The sequence below is a fragment of the Manacus vitellinus genome, unplaced genomic scaffold (assembly GCF_001715985.3).
Source record: "Manacus vitellinus isolate BGI_N305 unplaced genomic scaffold, ASM171598v3 scaffold_45_pilon, whole genome shotgun sequence".
Taxonomy (NCBI): Eukaryota; Metazoa; Chordata; class Aves; order Passeriformes; family Pipridae; genus Manacus; species Manacus vitellinus.
The window spans coordinates 499,646-517,717 of NW_021940571.1; the positions used below are offsets into that span (position 1 = coordinate 499,646).

Below are 18,072 nucleotides of genomic sequence, written 5' to 3' on the forward strand. Positions count from 1 at the left end.
TGTGAGTGGTGTGAACACCTGTGGTTTTATCTCTGCAGAGACATGGTTTGGTTTGGTGCAAGGGAGTACAGGGGAAGGTTTAGGTACATTGTGCATTTACTGCAGCACTTCTCCTATAGACTCAAACTATTCTATTTGGAGAGGTCTGTTGTTGGCACCCTGCATTAATAATTTAAAAATTGTACTTGCTTTGTTGAGGGAAAACATCAGATAAATGGTAGCTGTTGAAGTTCTGTGCTGAGGAAGCTGTTCCAGTTTTATCAGAGCTTTCTGGGATGGCTTTAGCTTCATGTGACCTTGGTTCCACTCTCTTCACTGTATTATTTGCCTGCCAGGTTCTTCCCTCTCATCCTTCCTGAATGGAGATGTGGGCTCATAGAAAGGTTGAGGGGTCACTCAATGGCTGAGGGGCCCTTGGTCAGACTTGTCTCTTGATCTACAGAATATTAATAAATCAAAATAAGAGATAGGACTTGGAAAAGGGGCATCTGAGAAGACCTAATAACTCAACTCTTCCTTACCTGCCAAAGCAATTCCTTTCACTCACCTTTTCCTTTCCAGCACGTGGTGGCTACAGTTGTGTTTGATTTGTATAAATCCTTTCCTACTTCCAAAATACCCATTAAAAAGATGCTTTGCAACATGAAGCCAGAGGACAGTACTTTGGTGATGTTCAGAGTCAGCCAGTGCTGCCCTTTTGCATGTGATGGCCTCACTCCTGCTCAGCTCCCACCTCCTGGTGCCCCAATGGCCTCTGTCCCTGGGGCGAGGGTGTGGGGCTGGGCTGGGAGTTCACCCTGTGCTTCTGCTGGACAGGTGATGCAGAAATTGGCAGCAACAATGTCAGCTCCTTGAAGAGTGAAGAGTTTCATGTGAGAGGCTTCTTAGATGAGCTCAATGAGGAGGAAATCTGGGGTTCCTCTCATGCTTTGAAGTCCTGCAGAAAAACTGTTTCCATGGAAACTGCCAGTCTGAGCGAGTACGCGAGATATGTGCTCAGAACCATCTGCCAGCAGGTAAAGCCCCAGAACTGCTCCTCCATCCTCATTTGGGGAAAGAGCTTTGTTTATTTGAAAAGTGTAACATCTATTTTGGTGCAAAATTAGTGTTGGAGTATGTCAGCATTTGTGTTCTGTTGGAGTTTCCTGATGTGGACAATTTATGCGTGGAGTAGTGAGTTATTTGGGTTAAAAAATGCTTTAGTTAGTTGCTAACATCCCCCTGCACTCTCAGAACTGAGGCGTTTTTCCTACCTCGATCTCAAGTACTTTGGGAAGACAGAAGGACCACTCTATCAGCCTTCTGCTTAAAGGGCTTTTACAGTAGCATTTGTGTTATTGCAAAGTTGCTCTCAAAGTACAGAAGAAATTAATTTTGGAAAACCTGTTAACAGTCTTAGACGGGTGGTTCTGAGTGACAGGAGACATTGTTAATCTCACATGTGGCATGAGCCATAGTTCAGTGCAAGTTTTGCATATGAAACAATCACTTTTCTGTTCAGTTTACCAAAAGTTAGTATTGCCTTGAAACTCTGCTGAATCTGTCCTTTGACTCCTTACAGGAGTGGGTCGGAGAGCACTGTTTGAAAGAACCTGAGAGGCTGTGCACTGACAAAGATCTTATTTTGGATCCCGTTCTCTCAAACAGACAAGCACAGAAACTCCTTCAGCTTATCTGTTATCCTGATGGCATTAAGGAGTGCCCCGAGGGTGACAACCCTCAGCGGCAGCACATCAAGCGCATCCTTCAGGTGAGGGCTGGGGCAGTGCCAGCAGCACCGCCCAGGGACACTCATTTGCAGCTGCTGGTGCAGCCAAGTATTAGATTATTCTTTCAAGGTTCTGGGTGCTCAGGACCTGCAGTCTCTGTAGGGAAGGTGTGTGGTGTGACTCAGGGTGTCTCGTTCCCTCTGATCCCGGGTCAGGGAGGAGCAGCACACCCGTCACCGCCGCTCCTGTCGCCAGGACTGGGGAGCCGCTCTCAGAGCTGCTCAGGAGGAGGGTCCTGCTGTCCCAGGGGGGCTCTGGGACAGTACGGGGCTGACAGTCACTCCTGCTCCATTGGAAAGGCTCAAATGCCTTCACAGACAGTCCCAAGCTGACCATGTCTTCACATTCAGCTGCATTAGGGACAGTTCATTTCCTAAACTGCAAAATGGATTTTCTGTGAATAGCCCTGTGAAAAATCAAGTCTGCAATATCTGGACCAGGACAAATAAGGGTCAATGTCCTCCAAAAAAAAATCATGTCTAGATGGCCTCATGCTAAATTCAGACCTATCCACTTGGATGACAATGCCATGGATTGGTGGAATTACCAATGAAAGAGAGAACTACGTTTTCTGTATTTACATTTAACTAAATTCAGATTTTGCAGAGAATGAGATTCTTATTCAGAAAGGCTGTGAGGTTAAAAGTACCGAGGAATGCTGTTAGCTGAAAGGTGTGGAAGTGCATGTTCTTTAATGCTCTGATGTTTTGGTGTGTCATTAGAGTATTAGAAAGATCAGTGATTGTGATGATCTGCTTATAAGATGAGACTTCTGCACGTGATGTGTTCGAGTATGAGATTCATTCCTTCAGACCTGTAAAATGTTGACTTTGTGTTAATATTATTAACAATTAGCATGCGTGATGTTAATTCTCCCCTAGAACTTAGACCAGTGGACTCTGCGGCAGTCGTGGCTGGAGCTGCAGCTGATGATCAAACAGTGCACGAAGGAGCCCGTGAGTATTGGTTTTCAAACTTCCTTATCTAAATATTTAATGCAAAAAAGTATGTTAAATTTTAAGGTAGTCCATGAGCAAACATGCCATGAATGTGCTAGTGTACTTGTGTTTCACTGTAGGGTTCTGGGGCTGTGGCTGGAATGAACAGCTTGTTGGATAATATCGCAAAGGCGACAATAGAGGTGTTTCAGCAATCCGCTGAGCTAAACAATAACTCTTCTAACTCTGGTATAGGCCTCTTCAGTCCAAACTCTGTTGGAAATGCTGACACGAGTAATACAAGACAGAATGGTAAAAAGACATTCCTAAGGTATTTTTTGTAGCACCTTTTTAATTCTTCTAGCCAACATGATGCTTAACTGTGTGTAGATCGCCTAGACTGTGTTGTGCTTGAACCAGGAATGCACAGAAACAGTTATCTGAAGGTTCCTTCTATTTACTTTTGTTTGACAATAAATGTAGTTACTATTCTTGAAATTTCTGGACACCAGAAATCGTGACTGCTCAGTCCTCACTAGTTCCCCCAGATGTACCGTGCCACTGCTTTATTGAAGCAGTTCAGTCTTGTAACAGTTCATAGTGGCTGCAAAACTGCCTGCATATTTTGACTGAAATAAGTTTGTTCTGCTCCTAGTTCCTCTGAGAGGCGAGGAGTGTGGCTGGTGGCCCCCCTGATTGCCAAACTGCCCACCTCGGTTCAAGGTAGGGTCTTGAAAGCTGCAGGAGAGGAGCTGGAGAAAGGGCAGCATTTGGGGTCATCTTCTAAGAAGGAAAGAGATAGACAGAAACAAAAAAGGTATGACCTTGGGGAACCCCTGCAGACAGAGCTAAACCATGTTTGTGAGGGAGGAGTTTACTGGGGCCTCAAAATTTTGTCAACTCCAAGGGTTCAGGTGTCAGTTGGGCTGAAGGAATACCATTGGTTCCAAAAGAGGAAATGTAGAAGCTTTGTAACCCATCTGCCAGGGGCTGTGCTGCAGCTCTGTGATGGGAAATGGTAGGGAGGTAAAGCAACAGGTAGAGCACTTGTTGTCTCTTCCCTCATGTGGCATTAGGCCTCTTTGCTCGCATTAAGATCACACCATTGTCACTTCACTTGCTTCCTGCTGGGAATTGAGCTTAAGCTCATCTCTAACTTGCCAAAACATGTGAGAATTTTGACTAAATGGTTATTGATTTTCCTTCAGTAAAACATTCTTCCATGGTGCCTGTAATGTTTTTGCACTTCCTTGGGGTTATGCTAGAAGTTCCACTGAATAAAGCCCACGTTGGAATTTTAGACCAATTCAGGCAGCTCTTGTTCTAATCAGAGCTCCCAGGGGAAACTTCCTCGGGGTTCACTTCAGACCAGTAGCATGGATTAGAAACTTTTGCTGCCTTATCTGTGTTAAAATGTTGTCCCTGGTTAATCAAAGTAGTCTTAAATAACCTGCCCTGTTCTTGAGTCAGGCCTTCAGGTGTGTGGGCAGTTCTTGGTCACTCAGGGCCCCCTGAGCCGGGGGTCTCAGTAACAACGTGTGTCTGGGCTGGCTGGGGCTCTGCCTTCCTGGGGCACGGTCTTTAGTTCCTCTGGCAAGACTTTATTGACTAAAATAGAAGCAGACATAGATGCAGCAGTGCCACTTCAGGGAAGAAAGCGTAGACAAAACAGGAAGGGAGCGAGATGGGAAGTATCAAAATAACTCCACTAATGCAGTGCTGTGTTTGCTTCTCCTAAAGCATGTCCCTGCTGAGCCAGCAGCCTTTCCTGTCACTGGTACTCACTTGCCTGAAGGGACAGGATGAGCAACGGGAAGGGCTTCTCACATCCCTGCAGAATCAAGTTACTCAGGTAAAACAAGCACAGAACCATGAGCACCTTTGTTAGGGGTGTGTGTGTCAGCAGTTTTATGTGTATATGATGGTGTAAAACTGGGAAAATTATAGTGCAGTGGTGTGCCAAAAGGAGCAGTCCAAGGAGGGGATAGTGGGGAGGTGTTTGTTGCTTTTTTGAATGTGAATACATCTTTTTTTTCTAAATTTATTACAGAGAAATACAATGAACTGGAGTCTGATTTCAGTTCTTTCCAGGAAAAACAATAAAGGAGTTAGTCCCGAGAGGAACAATCTTCCCAGTCCCTATCTTGATCCTAAAGAGTTTTTATAAGTTTGAAGATGTCCTTTTTGGGAAAACCCATCACCTTCTCCAGCTGACACAGACTGAGCTTGCATATTTTAAAAAGCACTGTTCCTGGTCCCAGCCTGGTCACTGCCTGCAGCTCTGCTTTGGGTTTCTTGTGCTTACTCACAGCCTCTGCTCATCCTGCTCCAGAGTTCCTGCTTCCACCCAGCTCACACTCCAGCCTCCAGCAGCAACTTCAGGCTGCCTTTGAACTGAACATGTCCAGTGCCCAGAGCAGTGGGTCACGTCTCCTTTCTCTGACTTCAGTTTCTGTGACCTGCTGTGACAGTGAGAATTGGTACCTGTATGACTTTTTTTCCCATATTGCCCCTTGGTCAGGTCAGGCTACAACACAGGTCCACATCCTGGGGAAATTCATTCCTTTGATGGTTTTTTCCCCTCAGTTTCTGCTGCTTGGGCTTTCCTTTCACTGTGAGGGTTCTCCTCTGAAATGCAGCTGGTCCAGGTTCCTTGAGCTTCTGGTTGTTTCTCATCCAGAGATCCCACTGAGAAGCTGCATCCAGTGCAAGAGATCTCTTGACTTACCTGTGGTGAAATAGGCTGTTTCAAACAATATTGTTAAAAAATGCATATCAAAGCTGATTTCTTTTTTTTTGCTGCAACAGGAAGATGCAGTCACACCACTGACAGCAGATCATCAGCTCTTTACAAATTAACTTTTTCCTCCCACCACTTTGTTAAATCTGCTCAAAGCCTTAAACAGGCAAGAGGATAAAAAGGTCTTTTATGATTCCTGATGGATAATGGTCACAAATACTTAAAGGGAGAACATTACAGGAGGAAAGCGACCTTAATCCAATCCTTTTTCTTAGATCCTCAGTAACTGGAGGGAGGAGCGGTACCAGGACGATGCCAAAGCCAGGCAGATGATGCACGAAGCCCTGCAGCTGCGCCTCAACCTGGTAACAAAAACTCGTGGTTATCCTGATGTTATGAAAAGATGCAGCAGCTGCTCTGGAGGAGGTGGTAAGGAGCAGGGAGCTCCAGAGTATCCAGCATCCGGGGGGCTGAGGCAGCTGTTTATTCCTAAGGGATCCGTGCACCAGAGGAAGCCAAGGGAGCCAGGGGGAGCTGCTCTGAGCCATGCAGAGCCTTGCTGCCTGCTCTGTTGTTTTGCAGGTGGGTGGCATGTTTGACACAGTGCAGAGGAGCACCCAGTGGACCACAGACTGGGCCCTTCTGCTCCTCCAGATCATCACCTCAGGGACTGTGGATCTGCAGACCAACAAGTATGTCTGCACTGTTCAAACAGCTAATTTGTGTCCTTAGGCCTTTAAGTTTAGGTTGCATGTGGGTTATTGTTACAGTTTTTTATCCTGTTACTGCTTGAGTGGGATTTAGGGCTCTGTGCTGGCCTGGGGTAGGGGTACCTCCATTTGGGAAAGCCTTGGAGGTGCCATTCACACCCTTCCTTACCTATCCCATGCCTGAGTGCTCTGAGCTGGGGTTTAGGATGAGATTTGTGTCCACCTCATGTGTACAGTGGGGCTCAGGAATGTGAGCTCAAGGGTGTGTGTGTGTACAGAAAGCCCTGAGAAACCCAGCCTGGCCAAGAGCTTCCTCTGGGGCCTCTGCCATGAATATCTGTGCCTGGGTCTCCTGACAGTTGTGGTTCCTCAGGGTAATGCCTGCTTTTGCTCCCAGGGAATTGTTCACGACTGTGCTGGACATGCTGGGGGTCCTCATCAATGGGACACTCGCCTCGGACCTGTCCAGTGCCTCCCAAGGAGGGCCTGAGGAGAACAAAAGGGCTTACATGAATTTAGTGAAGAAATTAAAAGTAAGGGTCATGTCTCATTTTCAGCATTTCCTTTGAATTGCTTTCTGCCCTCATCTTTTAATCATGTCATTTCTAGTGTCTGGAAAGGCCTCTTGGAAACACAGGAGAGACTAAAACATACCTAGTCATAAAAAGGAGAAAAAAAAGAAAATACAAATACAGGAGTGTGGAGGTGGGAAGATACTTCTAGGATTTTCTTCACATTCAATTTAAATTGGGGACTCTGCAAGACACTCAGTTGCTTTTATTTACGTTTGAGATACTAATTTTGTTTTATGTATTTTCTACAGTGTGTTTAAACAAGAGATGAAAAGAAAACTTACATTCCTGAAACAAAGAGAAAACCCAAAATAAACCTCTTGCAAAGCCACTTGCTTAAATTTAATAAGAGTACAAGGAAATGATTCATGCAGAAACTGGCCATTTCTAATAGTGACAGCAGTGCCATGTTCTCTGCTGTCCCTGTGTCTGGCTGACGGGTGTGTTTGTTCCCCAGAGGGAGCTGGGGGACAGGAGGTCCGAGAGCATCGACAGGGTCCGGCAGCTGCTGCCGCTGCCCCGGCTGACGCGTGACATCGTGGCCTGTGAGCCCGCGGGGTCCCTCATCGACACCAAGGGCAACAAGGTCGCGGGCTTTGACTCCATTGACAAGAAACAGGCAAGAGCCAACGTCCGTCTCGGCCTCCCTTTCCCTGGGTTCGGAAGCGCGGGAATTGCGCGGAGCAGGCACAGCCTGTGCAGTGCAGGTGTTCCTGGGCAGGGTGGTGAAGGCTGGGAGACACCCTCCCAGTCCCCCAGCAGTGTGGGCCCTTGCACAGATGGGCTTTCCGTGGGCAGTGCTGCCAGCACTGAGGTACACTGGGCTTGTCAAATAACACCTTTAAAAAGAGTTGCAGGTGACAGGGTGTTCGGCATCAGATGCAATTCTGTTCCAGATACTTCAGCCTGGAGAAGGCTCCAGGAAGACCTTACAGCCCCTTCCAGTGCCTAAAGGGGCTCCAAGAGGGTGGGAGAGGGACTTTGGACAGGGGCCTGGAGTTGCCAGGACAAGGGGGAATGGTTTCCCACTGATAGGGAGATAGATAGGATATTGGGAAGGAATTCTTCCCTGTGCGAGTGATGAGGTATCAGCACAGGTTGACCAGAGAAGCTGTGGGTGACATGTCCATGGATAATTTTTTTAAAGTGAATTTATGTAAAAGAGAAGGATAGAGCTTAGGATAGAGCTCTTCATTCTACAGACTTGGCAGGCAGGTTTTGGTGACATAGTGCTTAGGCTTCCTGCCCTTATTTGTATATGTAAACTTTTAGCAAGAGTATTCTCTGATCAGCAGATTTTTGATAGATATTTGACTTTTCCTCCCAAATATCATAGATGGAACTTGAGATTTTTAGCATGACTATAAGCAAATACTCCTATAAAAATATAATTGCTTTCCTCTAATGGCAGCCTTGGACAAAGGTTAAAATCCCACTCGTGTGCATTTGGTGCATTTTGTGGAGGGAAAACATCCTTACTGGATTTTTCTGACTCAGTCAATCATGTACAAAAGCAAGTCTACTGTTCAATTTTCTCAAATCTTGATTTTCCCTTTGCTTCTGAAACAGGGGCTTCAGGTGTCATCCAAACAAAAGGTGTCCCCTTGGGATTTATTTGAAGGTCACAAAAACCCTGCCCCTCTCTCCTGGGCATGGTTTGGGACTGTTCATGTGGACAGGAAGGTGATCAAATACGAGGAGCAGCAGCACCTGCTGCTGTACCACACACACCCCAAACCCAAACCACGCAGCTACTACCTCGAGCCCTTGCCCCTTCCTCCAGAGGAGGAGGAGGAAGAGCCCACCACACCTGTGTCTCAGGAACCAGAAAGAAAGCTGGGAGAGCTCTTGGACCAGGGAAAACACGCCACGGATGGCGAGAAGAAGGCAAAGGGCAGGAAGCGGAAGTCAAAGTCGAGCTCCAGGGCTGAGGTGAGTGGTTGGTGCCACACAGAACCTGAAACACCTCCCCAGAGCAGCTGGTGTGGTGTGGTTCTGCCTTTGGAAATGGGTCTGCACCCGGAGGAGTCAGTCCCAGTGAAGGGAGGGAGTGGAGATGGCCAGGAGGAGATCAGACTTGTTGGTTTAAACCCAGGTCCTGTTCAAATGGAAACCAATTTGGAAAAGGCTCTTTCACACAGATAAACTGTTCTACTGTGCAGTTTGGTCTGGTTTCTGAGATACTTTCCTTTTTATTGTATTGGGGTTTGAGTAGCAAGTTCCTAAGCTGCAGAGTCACTTAGAACAAGGGTTTGAAAACATGTCCGGCACCACCTGAATGATAATAATTAATAATAATAATAATGATGATGATGATGATGATGATGTATGTTTCCAGCAGCAGAGTTCTGTGTGGTTGCAGCCTCTCCACACTGCTGCCAGTGTGGCCATCCCTGGTGTGGATGTGCTGGTATTCCCTCAGCATCCAGCTGGTTTGTCCAAGTGTTGTGGTTTGAGTAGCTGTAATTTCAAGATAATTTTCTGGCCTTTTTGATGTTTCAGTGAAGTTCTTGCTGTTACTTATATCCTGGTACAGTGAGCTGTCCTTGTGCTCCACCTGACCATAGCCTGCAGAAGGTACCTGCTAATCAGCACCCCTGGCTGGGGTGTGCCTGGAGCTGTCCATGGGAATCACCAGACTTCATCTTGTTTTTACATCACTGCCAGTGACAAAGGAACTGTCTCTGTCCTTCAATAATTCAGTAGGAAAATCAGCATTATTTATGAGTTAGTAAGGGGTGAGTGTCAGTAACATTGCCTTTTGTGTGTGTTTTAAGGACTATCCCCAGCCCAGCCTGTACAGAGTGCCTCCCTCCTGCTCCCCGCCGCCGATGGCTCACGCAGCCCCCCCGGCCCTGTGGGGGTACAGCCTGGGGGGGCCCCCCCTGCAGCCTGGCTTCTTCCTGCAGGGCCAGCCCCTGGCTCCAGGTACGGGCAGCTCCGAGGGCACAGCCCTGCGGGGGGACTGGGACAAACCCCGCTTGGGACACGCTCTGGTTCTCCCTCTGTCTGGTTCTCCCTCTGTCTGGTTCTCCCTCTCTCTGGTTCTCCCTCTCTCTGGTTCTCCCTCTCTCTGGTTCTCCCTGTCTCTGGTTCTCCCTCTCTCTGGTTCTCCCTCTCTCCGGGCTGTGCTGCCGGTGCTGTTTGGGTGATTCCTTCAGCAGCGGAGGGTTCTCGAAGGGCTTTGCTGCCCTCAGTTGTAGCTCTGTCTCTGTGAAGGTGTTGAACTTTCTGGGCACATGAGCCACAAGGAGTTCCTGTGGGGGCAGTGTAAGAGAGCTGGTGGGGCAACACAAGAGAGGGACGACTGAAAGAACAAAAGTCCTGTGGGTTATTTTCTTTTTTGATTAATACCAAGAGCCGTGGTGGCTAATTTACCATCTGCTAGATATGGGCTCACATTTTTTCCAGCATTTCTGATATGTGCTTAATTTTGCATAGGATTGTCTTGTTTCTTCCAGTTAATGAGTTACAGTTTTATAAGGATTTACTGGCTCCAGAGGGCAGCAGTTTGTTATGATTTGAGAAACACTATCAAGGCTTCTCCAAAATTATGCAGGAGAAGTTAACAATTTTTTTTCCAGTTATAAATGTTAAATATTTTTTTTCTGAAGCTGCAAATACAACTATACTGTATTTTAACTGTTTAAAAGTCTTCAGAATATACCAGAAAGTGGCTAAAAAGTTTAAGGAAATGCTACTTTTGAGAACAAATGTGTAAGATCACCTTTGTAAGTCTGATGGAAAGATACATGATTTTTATCAAATAGCAGAGAGTGCATAAATTGCTACCATCTCATAAAATTAACTTGACATATTAAGCTGTTCATATCATGCTTTGGATCTGACATGCAACTTTTGTTCAGTGGTAATAGTGAGATGTTTTGTGTGGCATAGAACATACAGCAGCCCATAGGCTTTATACTTTTCATTCTCATTTGCAAGTGGCAGTCTTCAATTACTTTTCCCATTAAATTTTCAGGCCAGAAATGTGGTTTAGTCCAGACTTTGCCTTTGCAGAGATGTGTTTATCATGGTTGTGTAGAGCTGCTGGATTAGCAGTGCTCTGTACCAGCGATGCTCTTAGGGAAGGCAGAGGATACAGTCGTGTTTTGGGTGGTTTTCAGGTGGTTCCGGGCTGGACTCAGCGGGCTCCTTTGTGCCAGTGAACCCGAAGCAAGCTCTGTCCAACATGCTGCAGCGGCGCTCGGGCTCCGGGATGCAGCCGCCCTCGGTCCCTGGGGCCCCACCCCAGCAGCAGCTGCTCCAGAGGAAGCTCCTGCAGGAAGAGCAGCAGCAGCTCCTGCGGCAGCAGGTGCAGGCACGGGCTCTCCAGCAGGTTTGTCCAAGCCCTCGGTCTGAGGAGCAGCACACTGGGTTTGCCCCTGTTGGGCTCTGTGCCCTGCCTGGCTTACAGGGGGGAGCCAGCTCATGGTTACAGCAGTTCCCCAAATATTAGTCTAGCAGGGCCAACTACCTTTAAATGTCATTTGATGTCTTAGTCCCTTTATTTTTCCTGTGTTCCATAAACTCAGGGTTTGCTCCTGCCCCTTGATGCTGCCCTTGTTCCCTGTTGTGTCACCCAGGCTCTCAGAGGATCACAGGCACCAGGTGCCACCAAGCTGCCAGTGAGTGCACAGTGAGTGCCCAGGGAGCCCAGCAGAGCTGTGCCTGTCCCTGTGTGCACACAGGTGCCTGTGTTGCCCAGGAATATCTGTATTGCTGCAGGGTACAGGGGCTGGGTGCCAGACCACACACAGCTCTTGTGCAGTGCCCCTGGGAGCCTGAGCTGGTTCTCACTGTGGTTACAGACAGGCTGATTTGAGACTGATGGTGTAAGCACAGGCAGTTGGGGTTTGGATCCCAAAGAACCAGCACTGTGTGTGCAGTAGCTGGTGGTAAATCCAATAACTTTGTCTTTACTCCCAAGCCTTTCTGTATCCTTTCTTACCCCACTGCAGTATATAGTACCTTGCGCTTTTGCTGTCTTGCCTCCAAACTCTGTGCTGTGCCCTCTTTGCTCAAAATAGTTCCTAATTTCAGCAATATCCTTGTCATTCTGCCAGCTGTCTCTATTTTGTTACAGCTTCTCATTATCCTTCTCATCTCTCTCTGATTTCCTGCTGTGATCCATGCAAAGGCCTCTGAAGTGCTTAAATTGCAGCTGAGTGACAATAGTTTTATTGGAAAAATTATTGCCAGCTTGAAATCCCTGGCAATGGTGGGGACAGTTCTGTAGAATCCATCTAGAGGGACTCTGCTCTTTAGACCTGTACTCTTGGAAACGAATAGTTGTGGTGCGAGGTCTTCGACAATATGACCTGTTAAAAATCGTTGAGTATTCTGTATAGAATGAGTGGTGTCTGTGCAGGGTGAGGGGTCTGCTCCACATTTAGAGTTCTTGCACTGAGCAGTGGCGCTGTCCTGAAGGAAATGGTCGTCACTCCATGATTCTTTAGGGCACAGCTTGGTGGGGTTTGTGTCCAGAGCCAGACTTGTTCAAGGGGTTGTATCTGATGGCTGTGTCTTGCAGGGGCAGCCGATGGACCAAGCTGCAGTTTTCGCTCCGCAGGCTCGACCCCCGCCCCAGCTCCCGCAGTACCCAGGGCTGCAACAGGCACAGGTACTGCCTCATCTGGGAACCCCTGCATGGGAATGCTGACAAACAGGGCACCCTTCCCCAGCCTGCTCCCTGTGCCTGGGGTGTGCCTCTGACTGTGGCTGGGGGCACCAGCGAGGCCTCCTCCTGGGATGCTCATGGCCTCCACGTCTGGTAGCTCATGAACGTTTTTGGTGTGACCACTTCCCAGTTTTTCCTGATGTTGCTGGGAATAAGCATATTTCAGTGTTAAGCTGGAAATCTGGCCAGTTTTTGGTGAGATGATAGCAGTAACTCTATTATGTCATGGTTATTCTGGTACTCGGGATTTTGGGGGGATATGAGGAAAACAGAGATGGAGTTTTGGAGCAGAGTCCTGTTCCTGCTCAGCACCTCTTGGGAAGGCAGCACAGTGAGGGTTCCAACCTGCACATATGGCTGTGTGTGACAGGGAGTGACCACATGTGGCCGTGTATGACATGTGTGGCCACATGTGACAGGGAGTGACCACATGTGGCCGTGTATGACATGTGTGGCCACGCGTGACAGGGAGTGACCACGTGTGGCCGTGTATGACAGCGAGTGACCACGTGTGGCTGTGTGTGACAGCGAGTGACCACGTGTGGCTGTGTGTGACAGTGAGTGACCACGTGTGGCCACGTGTCAGCTGCCTGAACCCGCAGACAGAGGGGGGTCCCACCAGCGTGGGGGACAGGTGGGTCGGTGTGTGGGGACAGCACTGTAGCTCTCTCTGAGTTGCCTCTGGGTCTCCGGGCTCCTCGGCGAGGCCGCCTCTCCTGCAGCTGGGCCGTTCCCCCGGCCGGTGCAGTCACTCATGTCGTTCTCTGCAGAGCCTGCCCCACGGATACACCCTGTTCGGCAGCGCAGTGCCGGCGCAGCAGCAGCAGCAGGCAGCCTGTTGTGGGGCTGTCCCCCGCTGTGGGGCTGTCCCCCGCTGTGGGGCTGTCCCCCGGCTGCCCCGCGCTGATGGAGCTGCGGCAGGACCGGCACCCCGCGTACCTCCCGCAGCAACCGCACACCTACAGCCCCGCCGGAGCCCCGCGGTGAGCGGGAACCCCGGGAACAGGGTGGGAGAGCCGGGGTTAGAATAAAGTCTGTTAATAACAGAATCACAGAATGGTTTGGGTTGGAAGGGACCTTAAAGACCATCCAGTTCCAATCCCTGCAGTGGAAGGGATGCCTTCCACTACACCAGGCTCCTCAGGTTGCTCATTGACCAAAATGAGGTTAACACCACATCTAATTAGCTGTACAGATGCCTTTCTCTCCAATTTCACTGTGATTTTCCCTCATTTAACTTTGATTTCAAGTTGATCTTGGCACATCTTTTAGTCCAGCTGTCCTGTGTGGTTGCAGAATATAGAAATTCATTTAAAAATGGCTGTTGGATCCTATTTCCCTACACACACAGATCTGGAATCCATATTATGCAAACACGTGTGTGGTATTAAAAAATCAATATTCTAGGTTTGCAAAGAGTCTGTAGTCAAGAAAGCACAAGACCAACCTGGTAATTCAACTAGAAAGAGGCAAATGAATTTTGCTAAGCCTGAGTAGATGGGATTGCCTTCAGTTGAGAAGCACAGCTGAGTTGCAGTGCCTATGAGAAACAGGAAAAATTCATTGGTAAAGAAACGTGACCAAACAGAAGGCAAGTGAAGCAGGAAAGAAATCTGTCAAAGGGAGTGTCATGGAGCTGGCAGAGTGGAGAACTGGAGTTTCCAATGACAGCCTTGATTCAGATTTCTTTTCTAACAGCCTGGTGCAGTCCAACTAACAGTCCAGCTATGTTGTCATAAGCAGAATATGGATTTGTCCTGTATGGAGCTGTGCAATTCTCCCTCAACCCCTGGTTTAGTTTAATGAAATCAATGTTTCAGGAGCTGTGAACCTTACTGTATATTCTGCAGTAATCACTGATTCCTTAACTTCTTCTAAATTCTTGCAAGTTTAAGAGTATTCCCAGCTTTGAGTATGCTTGCATGTCTTCAAAAAGTTTGGCCTTGGCTCAATTGACAGCCTTGTGTGCAAACCTCCAGGGTGCCTTGTGTTAGGAATGAAGCTGCTGGCCTGGATTGCCTTGTCTGTGCTGAGCTAACCAGCTAAGCTAAATTGATAACATAGTTAACATCTTTCAGTATTCTAGAAAAGGACTATTAATTTCAGGGTTTTCCAGTATTTTAGAAAGTAAAAAGTCCACTTGTGATAGCTCATTTTCAATTATGGTGATGGAACACTGAGATGTTTTGGGCTGGAAAATATTTTAGTCTTTATGTGGAATTGCTTGGGATGTAGAAACTCATCACTGTTCCTAGACAAGCAAGAGCTGAATGCTTGGGTCTGTTCCCGTTCAGGGGAAGGTGTTATTGCCTCTGTCAGTTACTGGGCAATAGTATGGCACGGTTTGTTGTGCAATGTGTAATGTAACAGCTTGGAAATCTATGGAAGTCTGATGTCACAGCTACAGTCGAGTTCTCCCAGACCACTGTGCTCTGTAAATGAAGTTTAATCTGTCATTTTTCCCCACCAGACTGAGCCATCAGCCTTTGCAGACGGGTTCCCTGGTTGGAGGGGGACTGGACGGCGCCTCGGCCGTGGGGCCACACCCTGGGCTGGGCGTGGGGCAGCCGCTGGAGCCGGGCAGGCAGAGGCAGCAGCAGCTCTTCCAGGTGAGGGCTGTGACAGAGCAGGGGCTGTGACAGAGCAGGGGCTGTGACAGAGTAGAGGGTGTGACAGAGCAGAGGGTGTGAGCATCACTGTGTCAGTGAGAGCATTACACACTCGCTCGCACAGGTCTTCGAGTCTGAAACTCCAGAGCCTGGTGCTACAAACCCCACCTGCCTTTCCCTGAGTGCAGTCATTCATTGTTTACTTTTGGGACTTCCAGAAGGGAGCTCTGGACATACGTGTAAAACTCTGTACTTGGATTTTCTGGATTAGGGAATACCCCTGGAGAAGGTAGCTTTGAGAATGGCCTGGCTGGATGTGCTGGGCAGAGGTGGTGGTTGCACACTCCCTGTCTGGCCTTACAATGTCACTGGCGTTAAACCAAAGGGCCTCTCGCAGGTCTGGCCCATCTCCTCTGTTCTGGTTTGGTGATATTTTTTAATTTGGAGGCGAGTCCCTGAGGCAGTGTGGGCCATGTCCCCGTTGTTCAGTGCCCACCTTCTCCCAGGTGCAGCAGCAGCAGCAGCTGGCTCTTGGACTCCAGCCCCTGCAGGCACAGCAGCCGCTGGTGAGCAGAGTGTTCGGGGTGTTCGGGGGGTGTGGGGAGGGACAGGGTGGGCTCTGTCACTTGTGCACGAGGAAGCCTTCCCTTGGCCACGTGAGGTGCTGATGGTTGGCACTGCCCCTCGTGCTTGTGCTGTGTTTGTGGAGCACCCCCATGCCCTGGCAGCTCCACCATGGCTGAGCTCCGGCCCCTGCCATGTCCCATCACAGGTGCCTTTCCCACCTTGGATTTTTGGGATGTACTGCTAACAGGCTAGGGGAAAAATGGGGTTTATTTTTTGAAGATACTTTTAAATTATATAGTTAGTCATAAACCAGAGCTGCATGAAGACAGCTGAACAAACTGAATTACTTTTGAGACACAACTTTCTGCTTGATTGGAGCCCTTGATAATTTAGGGAATGATTTGACCCAATCACCATCACTACCAAGTAATTTTTCTGGACACATCCACTGAATTTACAATCTCATTATGCTTGTTCCCTTTATTTCCACAGTTTTTCCAAACATATTTAAGGTAGATGAGGATAACTAGAAAAGTAGAAAAAATACAGTAATGGTGAAATTGCAGCCTCCAAGTTTAAAAGCATTAATCTGAGATAATTTTCATCCATTTTTGAGTTTTTCTTAATAGGTTTTATATCTTGAACAAACTGCTGGGAGAGTGTCACAGCAATGGGCACCTGCTCAGCACAGGCTCCTCTGCCAACATCTGCACAGCAGAAGGTGCTGTGGGTTGGGTTTGTGTTCCCAAAAACCCCGGAGTGGTGGCTAATACCTTTGACTAACCTAGCACTTACTATGGCCTGGTAGCCAGGAGATTACACAACATATTTTAAGTGAAGGATTTGGTTTCAGAAAGGGAAAAGATGCTGAAGTCTTGTAAAATGCTGAAACTGCCTTCAGTAAGCACAAGGTTTTGCTGAGCAAAGCTCAGGCGGTTTCTGCAGCGCCCACAGAGTTATTAAGGTATGAGATTACTCAAATTTTATTCAGCACCTCAGGTTTCCAAACTGCATCATGTATCCCTGTGCAGAAGAATCACTTAATTAAAATTAGAAGCGTGTGCATTTGCACTAGACCTAATGAGAAAAACAAAAATTGGGATTTAGGAGGCAGACCTGTTGAGCTGAGAGACCTGAGGGTGAGTCAGAGATGGGTGATAGAGGCTGGGTTTGGGGTGCTCATCACACTGTGCCTAATGCCATGGCCACGGCCAGTGAGGGCTCCCCAGGCTGAACAGTGTGAGATTCCAGGGCAGGCAGAGAACAGATGTTCTGTGAGCTCTGAGGGTGCTCCCCGTGTCCTTGCTGTGCTGTTAAACCCCAGCCAGGACACCCACCTGCCCTCGCTGCCCTCCCCACGGCCTGGCCCCTGTGCCGGGGTGGCACCAGCCCAGCACCCTGTGGTTCCTGCCGTGGCAGGGGCACCGTGTGGGTCCCTTGAGCTTGGCTGTTCCCGTTGCAGTTCCCGCGGCCGGGCCTGCCGCAGACCCCGCAGCAGCAGCAGACGGCGGCGCTGGTCCGGCAGCTCCAGAAGCAGCTCTCCAGTAAGTGTGTGCACAGGCTGTGGAAATGTGTGTTTGAACAGGAAATTATCTTTCTGGAGATCTCCTGCCTATTTACCTGCTGCCAGATGTACACGGAGGTCGTTCACCCACTGGCAGTGGGTACCTGTCCCCGTCCTGGCGTGACACCAAAGCCCTGGGTTTGGGGCAGCCCATGGGGTGGTCCTGTCACCCCCAGCACAGGGCTGGGGCTGGGCCCCCTCACCCTCCGCAGGAAAGGTCCCCGGGGCAGTGAGTGCCTCTGGCCTCAGGGGAGGAGGGGTGTGCAGCCTGGTTTTTGCCACCGCTGCAGCAAATACAGGTGTTTTTCTGTATTTTGGTACAGTCACCCCCTTTGCTTCCTCCACCAGGTAACCAGCCACAGCAAGGTTACCCCACTTCTGACCATGGCTGGGGGGGGCCCAGGGGACCTTTGCACTGAGGAACAGGACTCTGGAAATTCAATGTACTGCTCATGGTTAGACAGCAGACTTGAGCTCTCTTCTTATTTCCATCATTATTTTTTGTGCTGCAATTGATGTGAATATGTAACAAGGTGGGTTTGGGGTTATTTTTGCATTTAACTAGATTTCAATGTATGGACTTGTGGGCCTATTTGAAGAATGTTATTGCAGATTTTATGAATTTGGTGCTTTTTAGGTCCTGTTACTTTTAAAGAGGACAAAGAATGCTGGATTTATTTATTTATTTGTGGGGAAAACTTTTTTTTTGCAAAAAAAAAAAGAGCTACACTGGACCAAACTACTGAACTGAAAGGCACTTCAGATTTTGGCATAGAAGTTAATTTGTTCATTAAAATGTTCACCTCTTTCTTTGTTGGTAGAACAAGCGTCAGTTCAAATCGTGTTTATTTGACTGTGATTTTCACATGCACTTTATAAAGTTCTTTGTTTAAAGTACCAATTCCTCTTGCTCTTATTGTGGT

The 18,072-nt window shown here is 48.3% G+C and overlaps 1 protein-coding gene across 1 annotated transcript in view; it reads left to right on the forward strand.

Moving 5' to 3' along the window:
- The window catches only part of MED12L (mediator complex subunit 12L), a 100,010-nt gene extending 82,309 nt beyond the window's left edge, over window positions 1-17,701 (forward strand). Inside the window, 20 exon segments of the mRNA XM_029962309.1 lie at window positions 817-1,016; window positions 1,562-1,750; window positions 2,651-2,725; window positions 2,848-3,038; window positions 3,363-3,524; window positions 4,448-4,559; window positions 5,723-5,812; window positions 6,030-6,139; window positions 6,555-6,690; window positions 7,187-7,348; window positions 8,299-8,661; window positions 9,507-9,657; window positions 10,857-11,068; window positions 12,263-12,352; window positions 13,180-13,238; window positions 13,240-13,392; window positions 14,880-15,018; window positions 15,525-15,584; window positions 17,048-17,129; window positions 17,498-17,701. Coding sequence (XP_029818169.1) covers window positions 817-1,016; window positions 1,562-1,750; window positions 2,651-2,725; window positions 2,848-3,038; window positions 3,363-3,524; window positions 4,448-4,559; window positions 5,723-5,812; window positions 6,030-6,139; window positions 6,555-6,690; window positions 7,187-7,348; window positions 8,299-8,661; window positions 9,507-9,657; window positions 10,857-11,068; window positions 12,263-12,352; window positions 13,180-13,238; window positions 13,240-13,392; window positions 14,880-15,018; window positions 15,525-15,584; window positions 17,048-17,129; window positions 17,498-17,568 — 2,807 coding nt within the window. The 3' untranslated portion in view covers window positions 17,569-17,701.
- The last annotated feature ends 371 nt before the right edge of the window (window positions 17,702-18,072 follow it).